Below are 17,788 nucleotides of genomic sequence, written 5' to 3'. Positions count from 1 at the left end.
ATCCGACAACACGGTCCGATAGGACACATTCCGACGGATTCTCCGACTGTGTGTACAAGGGCTAAGACCTCTTTCACGTGGGTGTACCTGTCAGTTTTATAGACGGATCTCTATGGAGCGACAGATGTCAGGGGGGCTCAGACAGTGTGCAGAGACAGACCTGCGGGGATCGATGGAGTGATCCCTCACTGAGCAAAGCAGAGCCCGTACACAGACACGTATTTATATATACTACATGGACTGCACTATATACTCTGAACTGTATTTTATATACTATACAGACTGAACTATATACTCTGAACTGTATTATATATACTACATGGACTGCACTATATACTCTGAACTGTATTATATACATTATGTAGCGGTACCCCCTAAGGGCTGCAAAGTGTTGTGGCCCACCTGTCACCCTGCCCAGCCCAGAATTCAAGTCCTCAGTCACTCCAAGGCAATGAACAGTCCATTAGCTTTGTTTTGTTTTTTGTTTTATTGAGGGGATTGAACTTGGATGGGGTATAGCATACCTCCCAACTTTTGAACTTCAGAATGAGGGACACTTGAGGAAGGAAGGAAGTTTTGACAGTGAGAGGAGCTTAAGCGGTGTCATTAAACAACATTTGGGCTTCCTTGTACCTTTAAAATATGCTTTTATTACTGTTCCACAAGCATGAGTCACATGAATACATTCATTTAAAAAAAAAAGATAAAAGGGTGCAGGGTTTTGGAGTGTATTACGCACAGAGTGCAGGATTCTGGGATGAGCTATGTACAGGATGCAGGGTTCTGGGATGAGCTATGTACAGAGTGCAGGGTTCTGAGTGTCAGGGCTGGGCTCAGCCCTTCCTTCTCTGAGCTGGCCGCTCAGCTGTGGGCTAATTGCCAGCTGCTATCTTTCCACTGTTGCTCAGCTGTTGATGATATCCTGCTTGTTAGTCCTGCTTACTTAAACTATCCAGTCCAGAGGAGCTCTGCCCCAGCCTTGGTCATATCATAGAAACTATCTCCTGCGATCCTGTTCAAGACTTGCTTTGCTGACATCCCTTCTGGCTCCAGATCCTGCTTGCTGTTCCATTATATTGATCCCTGACTTCTGGTTTGGCTGACTATCCATTTCGGTTACTGAACTTTGGCTATGTGTTGACTATGTTTGTTCTTTTTACTTTTATTATTAAATAAGTGTGATTTAACTGTACTTCTGTCTCGGCCTGATTTCATGGTTTCTGATACTGAGATGAGCTATAGACAGGGTGAAGGGTTCTGGGATGAGCTAAGTATACGGAGTGCAGGGATCTGAGATGAGCTATATACAAGGTGCAAGGTTCTGATATGTGCTATATAAAAGGGTTCTGGGGTGAGTTATGTACAGGGTTCAGGGTTCTGAGATGAGCTATTTACAGGGTGCAGGGTTCTGAGATGAGCTATAGACAGGGTGCAGGGTGCTGAAATTAGCTATATACAGGGTTCCGGGTTCTGAGATGAGCTATATACAGGGTTCCGGGTTCTGGGGTGAGCCATATACAGGGTGCAAGGTTCTGAGATGAGCTATATACTAGGTGCAGGGTTCTGGGGTGAGTTACATACAGAGTGCATGATTCTGAGATGAACTATATACAGGGTGCAGGGTCCTGGGGTGAGCCACATATAGGGTACAGCTGTCTGAGGTGAGCTATATACAGGGGGCAGGCTTCTGAAGGGAGCTATATACAGGGTGCAGGGTTCTGGGGTGAGCTATATACAGGGTGCAGGGTTCTTGGATGAGCTGCCTGCAGAGTATGCTAGGTACAGAGTCCATCCATCCACATATTAATACTACACACCTCATCAGCAGTAACCTCTATACTCCCCCCACACAACTCCTCTCCTCTGCACTTCTCTTGCTCTCCTGTCCTTGAACACGCTGCCAGCCCTTGTCCCTTGTGCAGAGCAGGCAGGCTGCTATAGGAGCCATGGGAGAGGTTTTACTTTCACTTTCTAACACAGAAGCTGGGCTTCTGTATTTTAAAGTGAAAGCGCTCAACTGTGAGCACACAACTAACGGAGGCTGCAAACAATGATGCGGGACATACCTCCTACACAGTGGCACCATGGGACAAAGGCGAAGATGCGGGAATGTCCTGCACAATCTGGGACTGTTGGGAAGTAGGGTATAGAAAGTATGGGATGCCCAGTGAATTTTAGAACAATCAATTGGGGCAACTTTTGGAAAAAGAATTGAAAAAGAACAATTTATATACACTCTGGTATATACAGATCTCTTTTCCTCCTTCACAACTTTTACTGCAGGCCTCTACTCCTCAGCTCCTCCAGCACTCTACTTGCTTGAGCTCCCAGGCATGGCTAGCACAGCATGGTTAGACCTGATACTGGCTCCGCCAGGTCTTAGCAACTGCCTTTTGCAGGCAGGGACCGTGGGTCCTTTTTTAGTGTAGGAACTGTATTATATATACTATACGGACTGCACTATATACTCTGAACTGTATTGTATATACTATGCAGCACTATATAGTTTGAACTGTATTATATATACTACATGGACTACACTATAAACACTGAACTGTATTATATATACTGTACGGACTGCACTATATACTCTGAACTGTATTATATATACACTACACGGACTGCCTAATCTCCATTTATTCACTATATACAGCCGCCATGTAAGCAACAGCCTTATATAGTGTGGGGTGTGGACTTGCCTTTGGCCAATTATGTCTTTCACAGCACATCGCATTGTGATTGGCCAAAGCATACAGGTCATGTGCATGTTTTGGCCAATCAGCAGCCATCAATGCACTGCGATCCTGCAGTGCATTATGGGGTGCTCTGGAGCAGGCAAACTTGCTGTGAGCGCACCGTTTGTTAGTTCTACAAACAAACAGCCAAAGTTCTAGTTGAACGTACGTTGGACTCGAACATCCAGCCCATCCCTATCAAACACAGGCAGATATAGGTTTGCTCCAATGCTGCATCTGTCCTGCATCTCTGCACTGAGAATTGAGCCATCGAACACTGCCAATGGCTCGATTCTCTTGACTACCTGATAGGAGATCTGCTCACTGTCAATCAGCAGCTCTCCTGTTCTGCTCCTCCGTGCTCACTGGAGCATTGAGCTGTGGATGGCTGCGGAACAGCCTTCTCAGCGGCTCACTGGGAGGCTGAGACTGCCATCAGTCCAGGCACTGGGCGGATCCAGACTTCTGAAGTTGGGATGACATGGTGCCTGGACTGATCTTGGTGACGTCAGCAGAGAGTGGATTTCAGATCGCTCTCTGCTGAAAATGGGTCACAGTAGTGCAAAATGAATTGCACGCCTGTAACCCTTAGGAGAAGCCCAGCCAAACAAGTCCAGGCTGGACTTCTCCTTTAAGACCACACTCTTAAACGAATAATTTTTTACCATGATCTGTGACTAAACAGCAGCTAATCCTGATTACCAGTTTGAAACATAAAAAAGCTGTCTTTCTCCTAACTAAGGCAAGTTGTCCACCATAGCTCAGTTTTAAAATTTCACATGGTATATGGGAGTGAGGGGTAAATTGTTATAAACAAATCCTACAGGAGGATTGGATCGCCACCTGCAGTGTGGCCTGTGACCGTTTCCCTGCAACCTGGCAGCCGTGGACCGTGTGGGTCTCAGACCTGGCCATATACCTTCCAGTTTAGATGTAGCCCTCCTGGAACTGATGGAGCCATCCCTGAAGGGACACCCTTAAGGCCCACAGACGGGAGCCAGGAGCTGAGGGGCTCCAACACACCAATACATAATTTACTTAATATTGGGAAGAGAGACGGGATGGTTTTTCCTCTCCCTTTTGGTTCTCTAGCATGTGTGGAGAGGTTGACGGGGCTCGGAGCAGAGGCGGAGTCGGACATGAGGCTGCAAGTATGCTCTAAACCATCTTTCTTTTCCTTTCTTTTTCTCCTTTTACCACTTTCTAATATTCTGTGTTTTAACGGGTTATGGCTATCTATCTACAGGTGGCCAGTATGTTAGATGCCAGGTGACGGGCGAGAAATAGACGAGTAGGTTGGCCTAACAATAACTGGAGGTCTGATGCCATGGGTCACCCTGATCTGAAAGGGGAAAGGGCACCTCTGTACCATCATGGCACAGGCACCAGGACTTGGGAGGGCCTGGGCGAGGGTGGTGTCGCTGGAGGCGCAAGTCCACCCCACTCCCCCCATGTGTGCCTACCTGGCCCATCCCTTTAATCTCATGCGATGCGCCATAATTTTGGTACTACACAAGAAACTGGCCAAGTTTAATACGCTCAAGAACCCTCTTAGAGGGACAGATATGTCTAACACTGGAATGTATAACGGGCTGAGACTGTCTAGCCCGATCAACAGGTTGAGACTATCCCACTGACCCGTCATCTGATAAATGCTTTTTCGATAACTTAAGCTGCATCAAGTAAAACTGTGACTGTTTACAATTCATGTTCTTATATTCTTTACATGTGAAAAAACAAAAAAGGAATGATTGGTGTATTACTTGTTGCCACTTCCTTTTGGCAAATGTTTTTTTCCTTCTCTATATATTGTGATGTAATACCATGTCTTTCATAAATAAAGATTATAAAAATGTTTTTAAAAAAATAAACAAATCCTACACATAACACATACTGTAATTAGGACTAGATGAAACATTTACTGTATATGGATAAAAGTAAAAGCATGGGTTGTTTTAGTTTGAATTTTGTTTGATTTCCTTAAAGTGGGAGTTCCACCGTTTTTTTTTTTTTTAAAGCTAGCAGCTACAAATACTGCAGCTGCTGACTTTTAAAATAAGGACACTTACCCGCCCAGCGGATGTCGGCACCCGAAGCTGATCTCTTGATCGTCTCTCGGGTGCTGCCGCCACCATCTTGGGTATGGGAATCAGGAAGTGGAGCCTTGAGGCTTCATTTCCCGGTTCCCTACTGCGCATGCGCGAGTCGCGCTGCGCAATAAGGATGGTCCCCGCTGTCTCTGGGATCCATGTGTTTCCCAGCAGACAGCGGGGGACCTGCGGAAAGGGGCGTAAATATCCGTAGATTCTGCAGATACCTATGCCGGAAGTGGGAGCAGATACCTGTATTGTACAGGTACCTGCACCCCCCTCCCCCCTGAAAGGTGCCAATTGTGGCGCCGGAGGGGGGGTATTCCAATGAGCGGAAGCTCCACTTTAGGGTGGAGCTCCGCTTTAATGTGAAATAATGACAGCATGCAACACACAAAACATAAGGACAGAATTTTATTCATATTAAGTAACACTAAAACCACAAAGTAAATTTTGTCAGAATGGCAAAGCTCTGCATATGTAGTATGCAAAAATGTAAAAAATGAAAATCATTAAAGGACAACTATTATGCCAGACATTCTAATGAATCTGCAAGCAATGCACTGTTTGACATAACACTTGCACAATATTATTATGTTTTAAGAAAAACAAGAATAGAAAAAAATATTTAGAATTAGGTTGCAAATTCAAAGCTAATATCTCTTTTCTGCAAACAGATTTATATTAATCAATAAACACTGACGTAAATGAGTTTCCTGTGCAATGTCTTAAAACCTATTAAATAAACATTCACTTAGATATGATGCATCATTTTATAGTTAATTACATTAATAAATGTAATTCATAGAAAACATCATTTAAATGAAACCATACATAGTTACAGAGTAAATAAAATGGAAGAGGAACAAAAACAAGTATTGTACATACCGAATGTCATTTTTACACTAGTAAAAAGAATAGAAAATGACCTCATGGAGATCATATGCCATACTGTAAACTCGTCTGCAAATATACATTTTATGCTATGATAACATTAGTTGAGTGTGGGTAAGTAGTAGATATTTATACTAGCGCATGGCTAAGTTTCACTTCAGTTCAACTTGTTGTGTCTGACTCAACTGTAGATACTTTTTTGCATCTTTGTTTTACAGGAAATAAAATAACAGCTGGATTCCAGCCTATGATATATGGAAACACTGGATGAGAGACATCAAATCTGCCTTTATACCATCATTTAAAAATCCATAGAGTATGGGATTTAGACAACAGGAGACCATACCAAGCAAGTGACAGATGCAATAAACTAATTTGAAATGTCGATTGGAAATTAGGTTGGCATTAAAATCAGTTACAAGGTGAAAAAGGTGAAGTGGCATCCAACTGACAGCAAAAGCCAAGATCAATACTGTCAGCCTGCAGAAAACACGCCTAGACCTTTTTTTTATGCGGGTTATGGATTTTGAGACAGAATTCATGTTGCTTAGTTCAGAGTTCTCTTCTGGCTTCATTTCAAAACAAATGGGTACTCCAGGTAAATAAACACTGGAAGGTAAAGTGTGAAGACTAGAGGGCAAAGTATGACTCCTTTCTGTGGTTGATGTTTCTGGGATATCCCCAGTATTACTCTCTTGGTGTCTTCTCAGAATTGCTGGGACAACACTGGCTGATTTTTTGCTGTAGCGCTTTCTGTGTTTGCGTACACAGGAGTAGCTCCACCTCCGACTACTACAGATTTCCACAACAGACCTGTTTGTTTTAGGATGCTGAAGGGTCAGATTAATCATCTCATTTTCTTCAACCTTAACATCTCTGTTTGGTAACCTTGAACTTATGCTTCTGCAAACACTTGTATGACTTATGGTTAAACAGGACAATGGCAATATGTACTGTACCAGTAATAATGATATGGTGAAAGCAATTCGGTATGAATCAGAGGGCCATGACTCAATGCATAGGTAACTATTCATCATGGGCTCTAAGTTGAACGCTTCCCTCAAATTTATGATTTTATGAAAAACTGGCAAAGGAGAACATATGGTGAAGCCTAGAGTCCAGACAGTAGCGATCAAAAAGTACCCATGGTTGGCAGTTAAATTGGTAGATAGTGGGTTTTTAATCATATGGTATCTCACCAGGGCAATAGACATGAGCATTAGTGTGGAAATGAGAACAGAAACACATTGAAGAAAAGGCACAACATGACACATAACTTCACCGAAGATCCATTGGTCGAGTAAGACGCATGTCAATGTAAAGGGAGAACAAAAGAGTACAACAAGAATATCTGAAAAGGCCAGGTTTCCAATGAGGTAGTTGATTATTGTCTTTTGTTTGCGCTTTCTGAAAATAGCCAAGAGAATAAGGAGATTCCCCATAAATCCAAGCAGGCTTACAAAGGTGTACAGCCCAATTAGAAAGTATCGTATGTCGTCCACGCTACTGTTATAATCCTCCCATGCAGGAAAATTGGTGGTTGTTATATCCAATGTGCTGTTTTCTTCTTTTGTGCCTGTTCTGTTATTAAAGTCTTTCACGTTAAAATCCATTTCACAGCTCTGCTTTGAGATACAAAGAAAAGCAATTAGTAAATCCGTGTAAAAGTAGTAACATTCTAAAAGCTACAGTATTGATTATCTGCTGGTGCCAAAATAACAGTATACGTTTTGCTTAAGATACAAAAATACACACTCGTGTACACACAAATACACTATATTCATTTTACGGCTTCACTGGCATTTATCCATTCAATAAACAGGAAAGCATTGTGTTTTGTGATATTTTTTGAAATGGAAAAATAATTTGTTTAAATAATGACAAGAAAACTATTATGCTATGGCAAATAAAAGAAAGGAAGGTTGAAAAGACTCAACATTATTCATAAGAACTGGATCATTAATGACTTTGATTTATGACTTTGTAAAAGATGGTGAACTTGACTGCTCACTGTAAATTAACCCTGGATAGGTTTGTACAGGAAGAACAGAGCCAGCACAGAACCATAAAGAGGAGTTCCACCCATTTAAAGGTCAGCAGCTACAAAAAGTGTGGCTGCTGACTTTTAATAATCAGACACTCACCTGTCCCACAATCCAATGATGTGGGCGCACGAAGCCCCGCTCCTCTCCCCCTCCTCTTTGCAGTTCTCGCAATCTAACTGTGGGCACCCAGCTGTGGCTTCCCAGCCGGGCACACAATGCACATGCACGAGCCGTGCTGCGCGCTGTGAATGGCTGGGCAATCTTGCAGGGAGGGAGAAGTGATCTTCCTTCTGATGCCAGGGGAGAAAATGGGAGCTGGGTGCCTGTAAAAACAGGATACCTGCTTCCCCACCAAAAAAAAATGACATGCTAAATGTGGCATTTCAGGGGGTCACCAGCACTTAAAGTGGAAGTTACATTTTTTGGGTGGAACTCTTTAAAATAAAGATTGCCTATTTGATTACTGTTAACACTTTATGAATAAGTACAGTAAATGGCGTGGTTAAATGTGTGGGGGGTACCTAGGTCAGGAGTGAACAGACTACACTCTTTGAGATGCACATAAAGCTCTGAGCCATGCTGTAATGGACATCAAGGGGAGATTCACTAATACTGGAGCACTCCAAACCTGGTGCAGCTGTTCATGGTAGCCAATCAGCTTCTAATTTCAGCTTGTTCAATTAAGCTTTGACAATGAAACCTGAAAGCTGATCGGTTTCTATACAGGGCTGCACCAGATTTGGAATGCTCCAGTTTAAGTTAAGTCTCCCCACCCCCAAGATGTGTGGAATGACCAAGGGTTCTAAAACATAAGTCAATTGTGTTTTTAGAGGCATGACTGGACATCAGTCATTGAGAAATGTTCCCGCATCCTTAATTTGTAGGATTACTATTTATGCTCAATAATTAGTTTAAATGAATTATTAATCTGCATGGGCCATGATGATCCCATTAGGTGGTTCATTGTTACAAGCTGGGTTGGAAAATGTTTCCTAACTTTCTCTGATGTGAACAATACAGATTTATGCTGGCAACCATGCTGTAGTACGCAGTCATTTTTAGTGAGGAGAGAACTTTTTTTTTTTTGGCACACTTTTATTATGATTTTAGCCTGATGCTTTATGCATTTCAATTGTTTTTATTACATTTTATAATACATACAAAATCTTCCATGTCATTCCAAATACATAAATACAAAACATTCCGAAAAAATACATACACGTATACAAGTACAAAACAGAAACAAAGAAAATGGATCTATATTTTAACATCATCTCTTAAATTGCCATGTTTCTAAAAATTCATAATACATTTTTAAGCAAAGAAATAGAGATACTGCACCCTTAGCTCCCGATCCCTCCTCCAAACCCCAATAAAAAAAATGTTAATATAGAAAAAAAAAATAATAATATCTCCCCTCCCCCTTTCCTCTTGATCCTCACCCACCACCTCCCCCTTCCCCTCTCCTTTAAATGTATTTATATATATATATATATATAGATATATATATAGATTTATATATATATATATATATATATATATATATATATATATATATATATATATATATACATATACATATACACACACACACTCCACTTTATCCCCCATTCCTCACTATTTTACTCAGATCAAATTATTAATTCAATAAAAACACTCCCGACTCCTTCCACATTCATGACATGCTTTTGGCAAATATCTTGTACATATATATACATAAGTGAATCTGTAATCCATCCAAACCCTTTCCTTATTTATTTATGAGGTGAAGAGAGTTTTATCTCTCAACCACCACTATATACCCCTAATACTGTGCACCTTTCATGATGGGTAGAGAGAGAAGGGAAGAGAGAGAGAAAAAAAAAAGAAAAAACAAAGGAGGGGGAAGGGGCCAGGTACAGAACATCTAAAAAGCACCTTCACTTCCCATATATCTCATCTATACCGGAGATTGTTTAAATTCCAACCATCCTTTCCAAATACTGCCAAATCTTAATTCTGAGTCATTTTGTAAGTAAATGATTTTTTCCTTGTGGAATCAATCGCATGGAACAAACATTGTCATAGATCCAACCCAATCTCATTTCCACAGATTTTTTTAATTAAATCTAATATTTCCACCCAATATGATTGAATCCGATGGCACTGCCACCATATATGGGCATGAGTCCCTACCTCCCCGCATTCCCTCCAACATAGGGAGAGATGTGAGGGTTCATTTTATGTATTTTTAATGGCACATTAAAAAATTGTCCGTATGTCCATTGCAGTAGAGTGGACATAATCTAAGACTTTATTTTTCATTGCTTCAGGTAGTGCCTGATTCAATTCCATTTCCCAACTTCCAAATGAACACACGGAGCTGTCATCCAAAAGAGATATCAACAGCCTATAAATATTCAAAATCTCCTGTCTGTTTATTCCCCCTTGATCAACCAATCTCTCAGATTCCACAAAATGTTGGAGCTGTCTATATCTCCACACATCCCATGCAGTCGTACAATACCTCTCTCGCAGCTCCATTAGTGAACACAAGCCTCAACTGGTTCCGATGGGGTCCATTTTAAATATTGTTTATTATCTTTCCCTGGCAGAAAAAAGTAATTGCCTGTCAGGGGGGTCAGAGGACGGTTATGCTGCCATGATATACTTTTAAGTTGTTTATCCCATACTCTAAATGTTTCTATAATAATTGGTGTTGTTTCTCCCGAGAGACCTCTATATTTCTTTGGGATCCAAATCTGGCCCAGAGCAGCTTTACTTACACTTTCCTCTAAGGACACCCACTTTTTATATGGTGAGCCATGGACCCAGTCAAAGATCCTTCGTAATACTGCTGCTGCTGTTGCAATACTGCTGCTGCTGTTGCTGCTGTAATACTGCTGCTTCCAAAATCTGGGCGGAACACCCCCCTTTCTCTAATAATTTTGTAGTCAATATGATTGCCTCTGTTATGCCATACAAATTTCAGCAGAATCATTCTAAGAATTTTAAAGTATGCTCCAGGGATATTAATCGTGAGGCTTTGAAAGATATACAAAGCTTTCGGAAGAATCATCATATTAATCACATTTTATCCTACCAAATCATTATAATCTATGTGCAGGGTACACTTTCAAACCTTGTTTAATTCTATTCAATAAGGGAACATAATTATCTTGATATAAGTCTGTTGTTGATACTGCCAGGTTCCCAGATATTTTAATCCCTTTCTTTTCCACACAGGGGAAAAGAGCTCTGAGGGTCCTACCTTCAGTTGGGGAGACAGAGATGTTTAATATCTCAGTTTTATCCAAATTAATCCTTAAGTTCGAGACAGTCCCATAACTACTCAATTCTCCCATAATCTTTGGGAGTGTCTGTGAGGGATATGTTATATAGAACATAATATCATCTGCGAAAACGGATATCTTATATTCTTGTCCCGCAGCTTCTATACCTTTAATTTCATAGTTAGCTCTTATAAAATTTAAAAAGGGTTCCAAAGAAAACACAAAAAGTAAAGGGGAGAGTGGGCTGCCCTGACGTGTACCATTCCTTATAGGGCCTAAAGGGCCCTGATAATTTTCCATTTACCTAAATTTGGGATGTGTATTTAGAGTACAGAGCCTCTATCCACATAAGCATACGTGGACCTATGCCACATTTCTGCAGTGTCCCAAGCACCGAGCATGAAGTCCCACTTCTAAGTGGTTATATTCCCTTTCATATGGTTGGTTTAAGCCCTTTACATTATTGAACCCTGAAAAATGTAAACTTGTTTACAATTTATTCCAATACCATGCTATATAGTAATTTATTTGTAGGTCTGGTTAAATACATGTTGTCCGTTTTGTGACAGCAGGCTCATCAGCACCCATTTGGTGCGGGCTCATCAGTGCCCATCAGTCCAGGCTTATCATCACCCATCTGTGCTGAAACTGGTGCAATATTTTAAAGGCTAAGTTCCCTTTTTCAGGCAGAACTTCACTTTTCATACTAAATGGAAGTGTTTTCTAATGTCTTTCTAATGTCTTTTCAGCCCAATCCATCCCAATGTGCTTATCTCTCATTTACCTAGCCCATGGCAGCTTTCAATCTGCATCTCTTTGTTAAACATTTCTGAGTGCATCACTTTTGGTGGGATCATGTGACCATCCAGGAAACTTTATATCACATCATGCACTGCCTTATTGCAACACAGAATAGGGTGTGTTTTGCCCTTCTGGACCACACCTCCCTCATTACTATACTACTTCTTTTTTCTATCCACCCACTTTACTACTTTTTCTTTAAAGTGGCCGTGCATGGTACAATCTGATTGTACAATATCCTGTAGATCTACCATCAATTATGTGGTGCAAGGGCCTGTCTGATTTCATGCAAATTGAATGCACTGTTCAGATTGGTCCATCTATTCCATAGTTATGGAAAATATAACAGAATTGGACAGAGATACTAAGCTGTCATTGTTCTTGTGTCAACACTCCAATTTCACTTTCAGGCTCCATTCCTTGACCTCCAAGTTGAGGCTCACCTTGGTCAATTGAACTCAAACAGATGAGTCAATTACCCTCAACCCTCTAAAATTTTTCTTACCTATCTAATAATAATATTAGCTTACTTGTATGTTTGTAGCCATATTTTCAGATGGGATAATATGGTGCATACGAATGTGGTACCTGAGCACGTTTTAATGGTATAAAGTTGGCCCGAAAGCTTGCGAACAAAGGTGAAGATTTCTGCAGCAGAATTCAGTCTTGACAATAGGCAGAACATTGCAATATCTGAGCACTTGAACACTCTTCAAAGGAAAGATTGTTGGGACAGGAATGAAGGGGTTTATTAATTAAAGGAACAGTTTGGAGCCTGTGGTAGACTGCTGATTAAGGCTTTGTAGTGAAATCCTGCACAGGTACAGTAGTTTTTTGGTGCATAGTTCACATAAAAGATTTTAACAGTGGCATTTTTACTTGGTTGCTGCAAAAACTGTATTGGTAGCACAGCACAAGATCAAGCAAAATTTGAACCGTGCTGCCTCAATACAAACCCATGATCTAGACCTAAACATCAAAGTATAAATGATAATCAGCACAACAAACCTACACTAACTTAATAAGAAAAAAAAATTTTGTTCTGCACATAGTCTGGTTTTTAAGCATTCAGCATTTTGGGTATAAATTCAATCTCACATAAAAACAAACCTTTTCTGGTAGTTAGTGCAGAAGGTCTCAGTCTTATTGATCTAAATTTATGAGATGATAGTATGATACCTGTAAATGTCCAAAGGCTTTTTTCTCGCTGCATCTTGCTGTGGAGAAATAAGCACAGCAAACCATGGTTTGTAAAATGTACTGTGTTAATACTCTGTAAATGCCTGGAGAAAAAGAAAGTACAGAGCAAAACATGAAATTGTTTGTCAAACCACAGTCTGGTTTATGTTCTTCTTCAAAGCAAGCTAAAGAGAGAGACAGAAATTGCAACATTCTGTATTTATTGCTTTGTACTTAAGGCTGTAGATTTTTTTAAATGGAAACTGTCAAAATGAATGTGTTATAATTCCTCTAATATTTAATTTTATGTTCCTAAGTTGCATTTATTTAACCAGATGCCGTCCACGCTATAGCCGAATGATGGCCACAGCGCAGACCTGAATTTCTGGGAGGCCGTCATATGATGGCCTCCCCTTTGCACGCTCACTGTACGCTGTGATCATCGAGTCACTGAGCTGGTCCCGGCCCCTGGGCCGGTCCCCGCCCCTTACCACGTGATCAGCTGTCGGCTGGTGACAGCTGATCACATGATGTAAACAAAAGCTCGGTAATCGTTTTTTTTTCTCCTCACGCTGAAAAAAAAGCCGATCACTTGCTTATCTGTAAGGGAGATTGCCTCTTCCTCTTCGGAACCAATTATGCCTTATCTGCACCCACCAGTACCCCCTGCCAGTGCCACCTGCCAGTGCCCACAGTGCCCACCAGTGCCACCTATCAATGCCCATGAGTGAAACCTATCAATGCTCACAAGTGCCACCTATCAATGCCCACCAGTGGTGCCAATCAGTACCACCTAGCAGTGCTGCCTATCAGTGTAACCGTTCACTGCCCATTATTGCCACCCATCAGTCCCATCACTGCCACCTATTGGTGCTCATCAGTGCTGCCTCATCAGCGTACATCAATGAAGGAGAAAAATTACCTGTTTGCAAAAATTTATTACAAAATATAAAAAAATATTTTTTTTTAATTCTGTCTTTTTTATTTTTTTAACAAAAAATAAAAACCACAGAGGTGATCAAATAACAAAAGAAAGCTCTATTCGTGGGAAAAAAAAATGATAAAAATATCTTTTGGGTACAGTGTAGCATGACCACGCAATTGTCATTTAACCACTTGCCGACCGCCTAACGCCGATGTACGTCATCAGAATGGCACGGGCAGGCATAAGCACGTAGATGTACGTGATTTGCCTCCCGCGGGTCGGGGGCCCGATCGGGCCCCCGCCCGGTGCCTGCGGCGGTCGGTTTTCGTTCGGGAGCGATCCCGGACGAGGGGACGGCCATTCATTCATGGCCACCCCCTCGCGATCGCTCCCGACGAATGGAAATCCCCGGTGACATCACTTCCTCTCCTGTAATGTAAACACAGGAGAGGAAGTGATGTATTCTCTCCTCCGTGTCGGTATTTTTCGTTCCGACACGGAGGAGAGCGGATCAGTGAGTTGCACCAACACATCCCACACACAGTAGAACATGCCAGGCACACTCACACCCCCCCTTTACCCCCCGATCACCCCCCCAATTACCCCTGCCCCCCAGTCACAGTGACACCAATGTCATTTTTTTTTTTTTTTTTTTTTTTTTTGCATTGGTGTCATTTGTGACTGTAATAACTGTTAGGGCAGTTAGGGTTAGCCCCCTTTAGTTCTAATGTACCCCCCTAACCCCCCCAATAAAGGTTTAACCCCGTGATCACCCCCCGTCGCCAGTGTCACTAAGGCTGGGTTCACATTGCAGCGGTTTATGAGAACGAATGTGATTCGCACCGCACTGCAGTGCAAATCACATCCGATCTCTGTGCGATTCGAGTTCAGCCATTCGCCGCACCCGCCGCACCCGCCACACCCGCCGCACCCGCCGCAAATTCGCACGGGACCCTTTTTTTGGCCCGCAGCAGAATCGGATCGCATGGGTGTTCACACCATGCGATCCGAGTTTGCAGATCGCACTGCGATATGCGAACTGATCTGGGGGTGTCAGTAACATTTCACTGACACTCCCAGCAGTTCGCATAGGGCAGTGTGAACTGCCGCCGGGAGGCATGCGATGCGGGAACCCGCCGCGGATTCGCGGCGTTTCCGCATCGCTCCAGTGTGAACCCAGCCTAATAAGCGATCATTTTTCTGATCGCCGTATTAGTGTCACAGGTGACGCTAGTTAGGCAGGTAGGTATTTAGGTTCGCCGCAGCTTTTTATAGCGCTAGGGACCCCCATATACTACCGCATAAAGCCCCCTGATTGCCCCCTAGTTAACCCTTTCACCAGTGATCACCATATAACTGTTACAGGTGACGCTGGTTGGTTAGTTATTTTTTTATAGTTTCAGGGCACCCGCCATTTATTACCTAATAAAGGTTTAACCCCCTGATCACCCGGCAGGTGTCATTTGTGACTAATAACTATTAGGGCAGTTAGGGTTAGCCCCCTTTAGTTCTAAGGTACCCCCCTAACCCCCCCAATAAAGGTTTAACCCCGTGATCACCCCCCGTCGCCAGTGTCACTAAGGCTGGGTTCACATTGCAGCGGTTTATGAGAACGGATGTGATTCGCACCGCACTGCAGTGCAAATCACATCCGATCTCTGTGCGATTCGAGTTCAGCTATACAGATAGTATGGCTGAATTCGTGTCGCACCCGCCGCACCCGCCGCAAACTCGCACGGGACCCTTTTTTTGGTCCGCAGCAGAATCGGATCGCATGGGTGTTCACACCATGCGATCCAAGTTTGCAGATCGCACTGCGATATGCGAACTGATCTGGGGGTGTCATTAACATTTCACTGACACTCCCAGCAGTTCGCATAGGGCAGTGTGAACTGCCGCCGGGAGGCATGCGATGCGGGAACCCGCCGCGCATTCGTGGCGTTCCCGCATCGCTCCAGTGTGAACCCAGCCTAATAAGCGATCGTTTTTCTGATCGCTGTATTAGTGTCACAGGTGACGCTAGTTAGGCAGGTAGGTATTTAGGTTCGCCGCAGCTTTTTATAGCGCCAGGGACCCCCATATACTACCGCATAAAGCCCCCTGATTGCCCCCTAGTTAACCCTTTCACCAGTGATCACCATATAACTGTTACAGGTGACGCTGGTTGGTTAGTTATTTTTTTATAGTTTCAGGGCACCCGCCATTTATTACCTAGTCTCACTAGTGTACCCCTAAATTTAGGGGTGTCTACTTTCTAAAATGGGGTCATTTGGGGGGGGGGGTTTGTGCCATCTTGGCATTTTATGGCCTTCAAAACTGTAACGCCCTTAGAAAGCCTGAAGGCGGTGCTTGGTTTTTGGGGCCCCGTACGCGGCTAGGCTCCCAAAAAGTCCCACATATGTGGTATCCCCGTACTCAGGAGAAGCAGCAGAATTTATTTTGGGGTGTCATTTCACATATGCCCATGGCATGCGTGAGCAATATATCATTTAGTGACAACTTTGTGAAAAAAAAAAAAAGTTTGTAATTTTCCCGCAACTTGTGGCAAAATATAAAATATTCCATGGACTCAACATGCCTCTCAGCAAATAGCTTGGGGTGTCTACTTTCTAAAATGGGGTCATTTGTGGGGGTTTTGTGCCATCTTGGCATTTTATGGCCTTCAAAACTGTAATAGGTAGTGAGAAGTGAACTCAAAAAATTACGCCCTTAGAAAGCCTGAAGGCGGTGCTTGGTTTTCGGGGCCCCGTACGCGGCTAGGCTCCCAAAAAGTCCCACATATGTGGTATCCCCGTACTCAGGAGAAGCAGCAGAATTTATTTTGGGGTGTCATTTCACATATGCCCATGGCATGCATGAGCAATATATCATTTAGTGACAACTTTGTGAAAAAAAAAAAAAAAAAAAAAAAGTTTGTAATTTTCCCGCAACTTGTGGCAAAATATAAAATATTCCATGGACTCAACATGCCTCTCAGCAAATAGCTTGGGGTGTCTACTTTCTAAAATGGGGTCATTTGTGGGGGTTTTGTGCCATCTTGGCATTTTATGGCCTTCAAAACTGTAATAGGTAGTGAGGCGTGAAATCAAAAATTTACGCCCTTAGAAAGCCTGAAGGCGGTGCTTGGTTTTCGGGGCCCTGTACGCGGCTAGGCTCCCAAAAAGTCCCACATATGTGGTATCCCCGTACTCAGGAGAAGCAGCAGAATTTATTTTGGGGTGTCATTTCACATACGCCCATAGCATGTGTGAGCAATATATCATTTAGTGACAACTTTGTGTAAAAAAAAAAAAAAAAATTTTTTTTTGTCATTATTCAATCGCTTGAGGCAAAAAAATAAAATATTCAATGGGCTCAACATGCCTCTTATCAATTTCCTTAGGGGGTCTACTTTCCAAAATGGGGTCATTTGGGGGGGTTTTGTACTGCCCTGTCATTTTAGCACCTCAAGAAATGAGATAGGCAGTCGTAAACTAAAAGCTGCGTAAATTCCAGAAAACGTACCTTAGTTTGTAGATGTGACAACTTTTGCGCAAACCAATAAATATACAATTATTGACTTTTTTTTTACCAAAGACATGTGGCTGAATACATTTTGTCCTAAATGTATGACTAAAATTGAGTTTATTGGATTTTTCTAATAACAAAAAGTAGAAAATATCATTTTTTTTCAAAATTTGCGGTCTTTTTACGTTTATATCGCAAAAAATAAAAATCGCAGAGGCAATCAAATACCATCAAAAGAAAGCTCTATTTGTGGGAAGAAAAGGACGCAAATTTTGTTTGGGTACAACATTGCATGACCGCGCAATTACCAGTTAAAGCAGCGCAGTGCCAAAGTGTAAAA

General features: G+C 42.3%; 1 protein-coding gene across 4 annotated transcripts in view; it reads right to left on the bottom strand.

Moving 5' to 3' along the window:
* Positions 1-5,226: 5,226 nt before the first annotated feature.
* The window catches only part of NPY5R (neuropeptide Y receptor Y5), a 126,701-nt gene continuing 114,139 nt past the window's right edge, over positions 5,227-17,788 (bottom strand). For 3 of the 4 annotated variants that reach the window (XM_077477149.1, XM_077477148.1, XM_077477150.1), the window contains exon 2: positions 5,227-7,341. In XM_077477149.1, coding sequence (XP_077333275.1) covers positions 5,965-7,332 — 1,368 coding nt within the window. In that variant the 5' untranslated portion in view covers positions 7,333-7,341 and the 3' untranslated portion in view covers positions 5,227-5,964. Of the gene's footprint in view, positions 7,345-17,788 lie in introns of all 4 variants that reach the window. The other variant, XM_077477151.1, reaches the window with a different exon arrangement.

Source organism: Lithobates pipiens, unplaced genomic scaffold (genome assembly GCF_037356315.1).
Source record: "Lithobates pipiens isolate NorthernLeopardFrog02 unplaced genomic scaffold, aLitPip1_a1.2 Scaffold_13, whole genome shotgun sequence".
Classification (NCBI taxonomy): domain Eukaryota; kingdom Metazoa; phylum Chordata; class Amphibia; order Anura; family Ranidae; genus Lithobates; species Lithobates pipiens.
The sequence above is the reverse complement of the archived record's forward strand: the minus strand, read 5'-3'. Positions and strand labels throughout refer to the sequence as shown.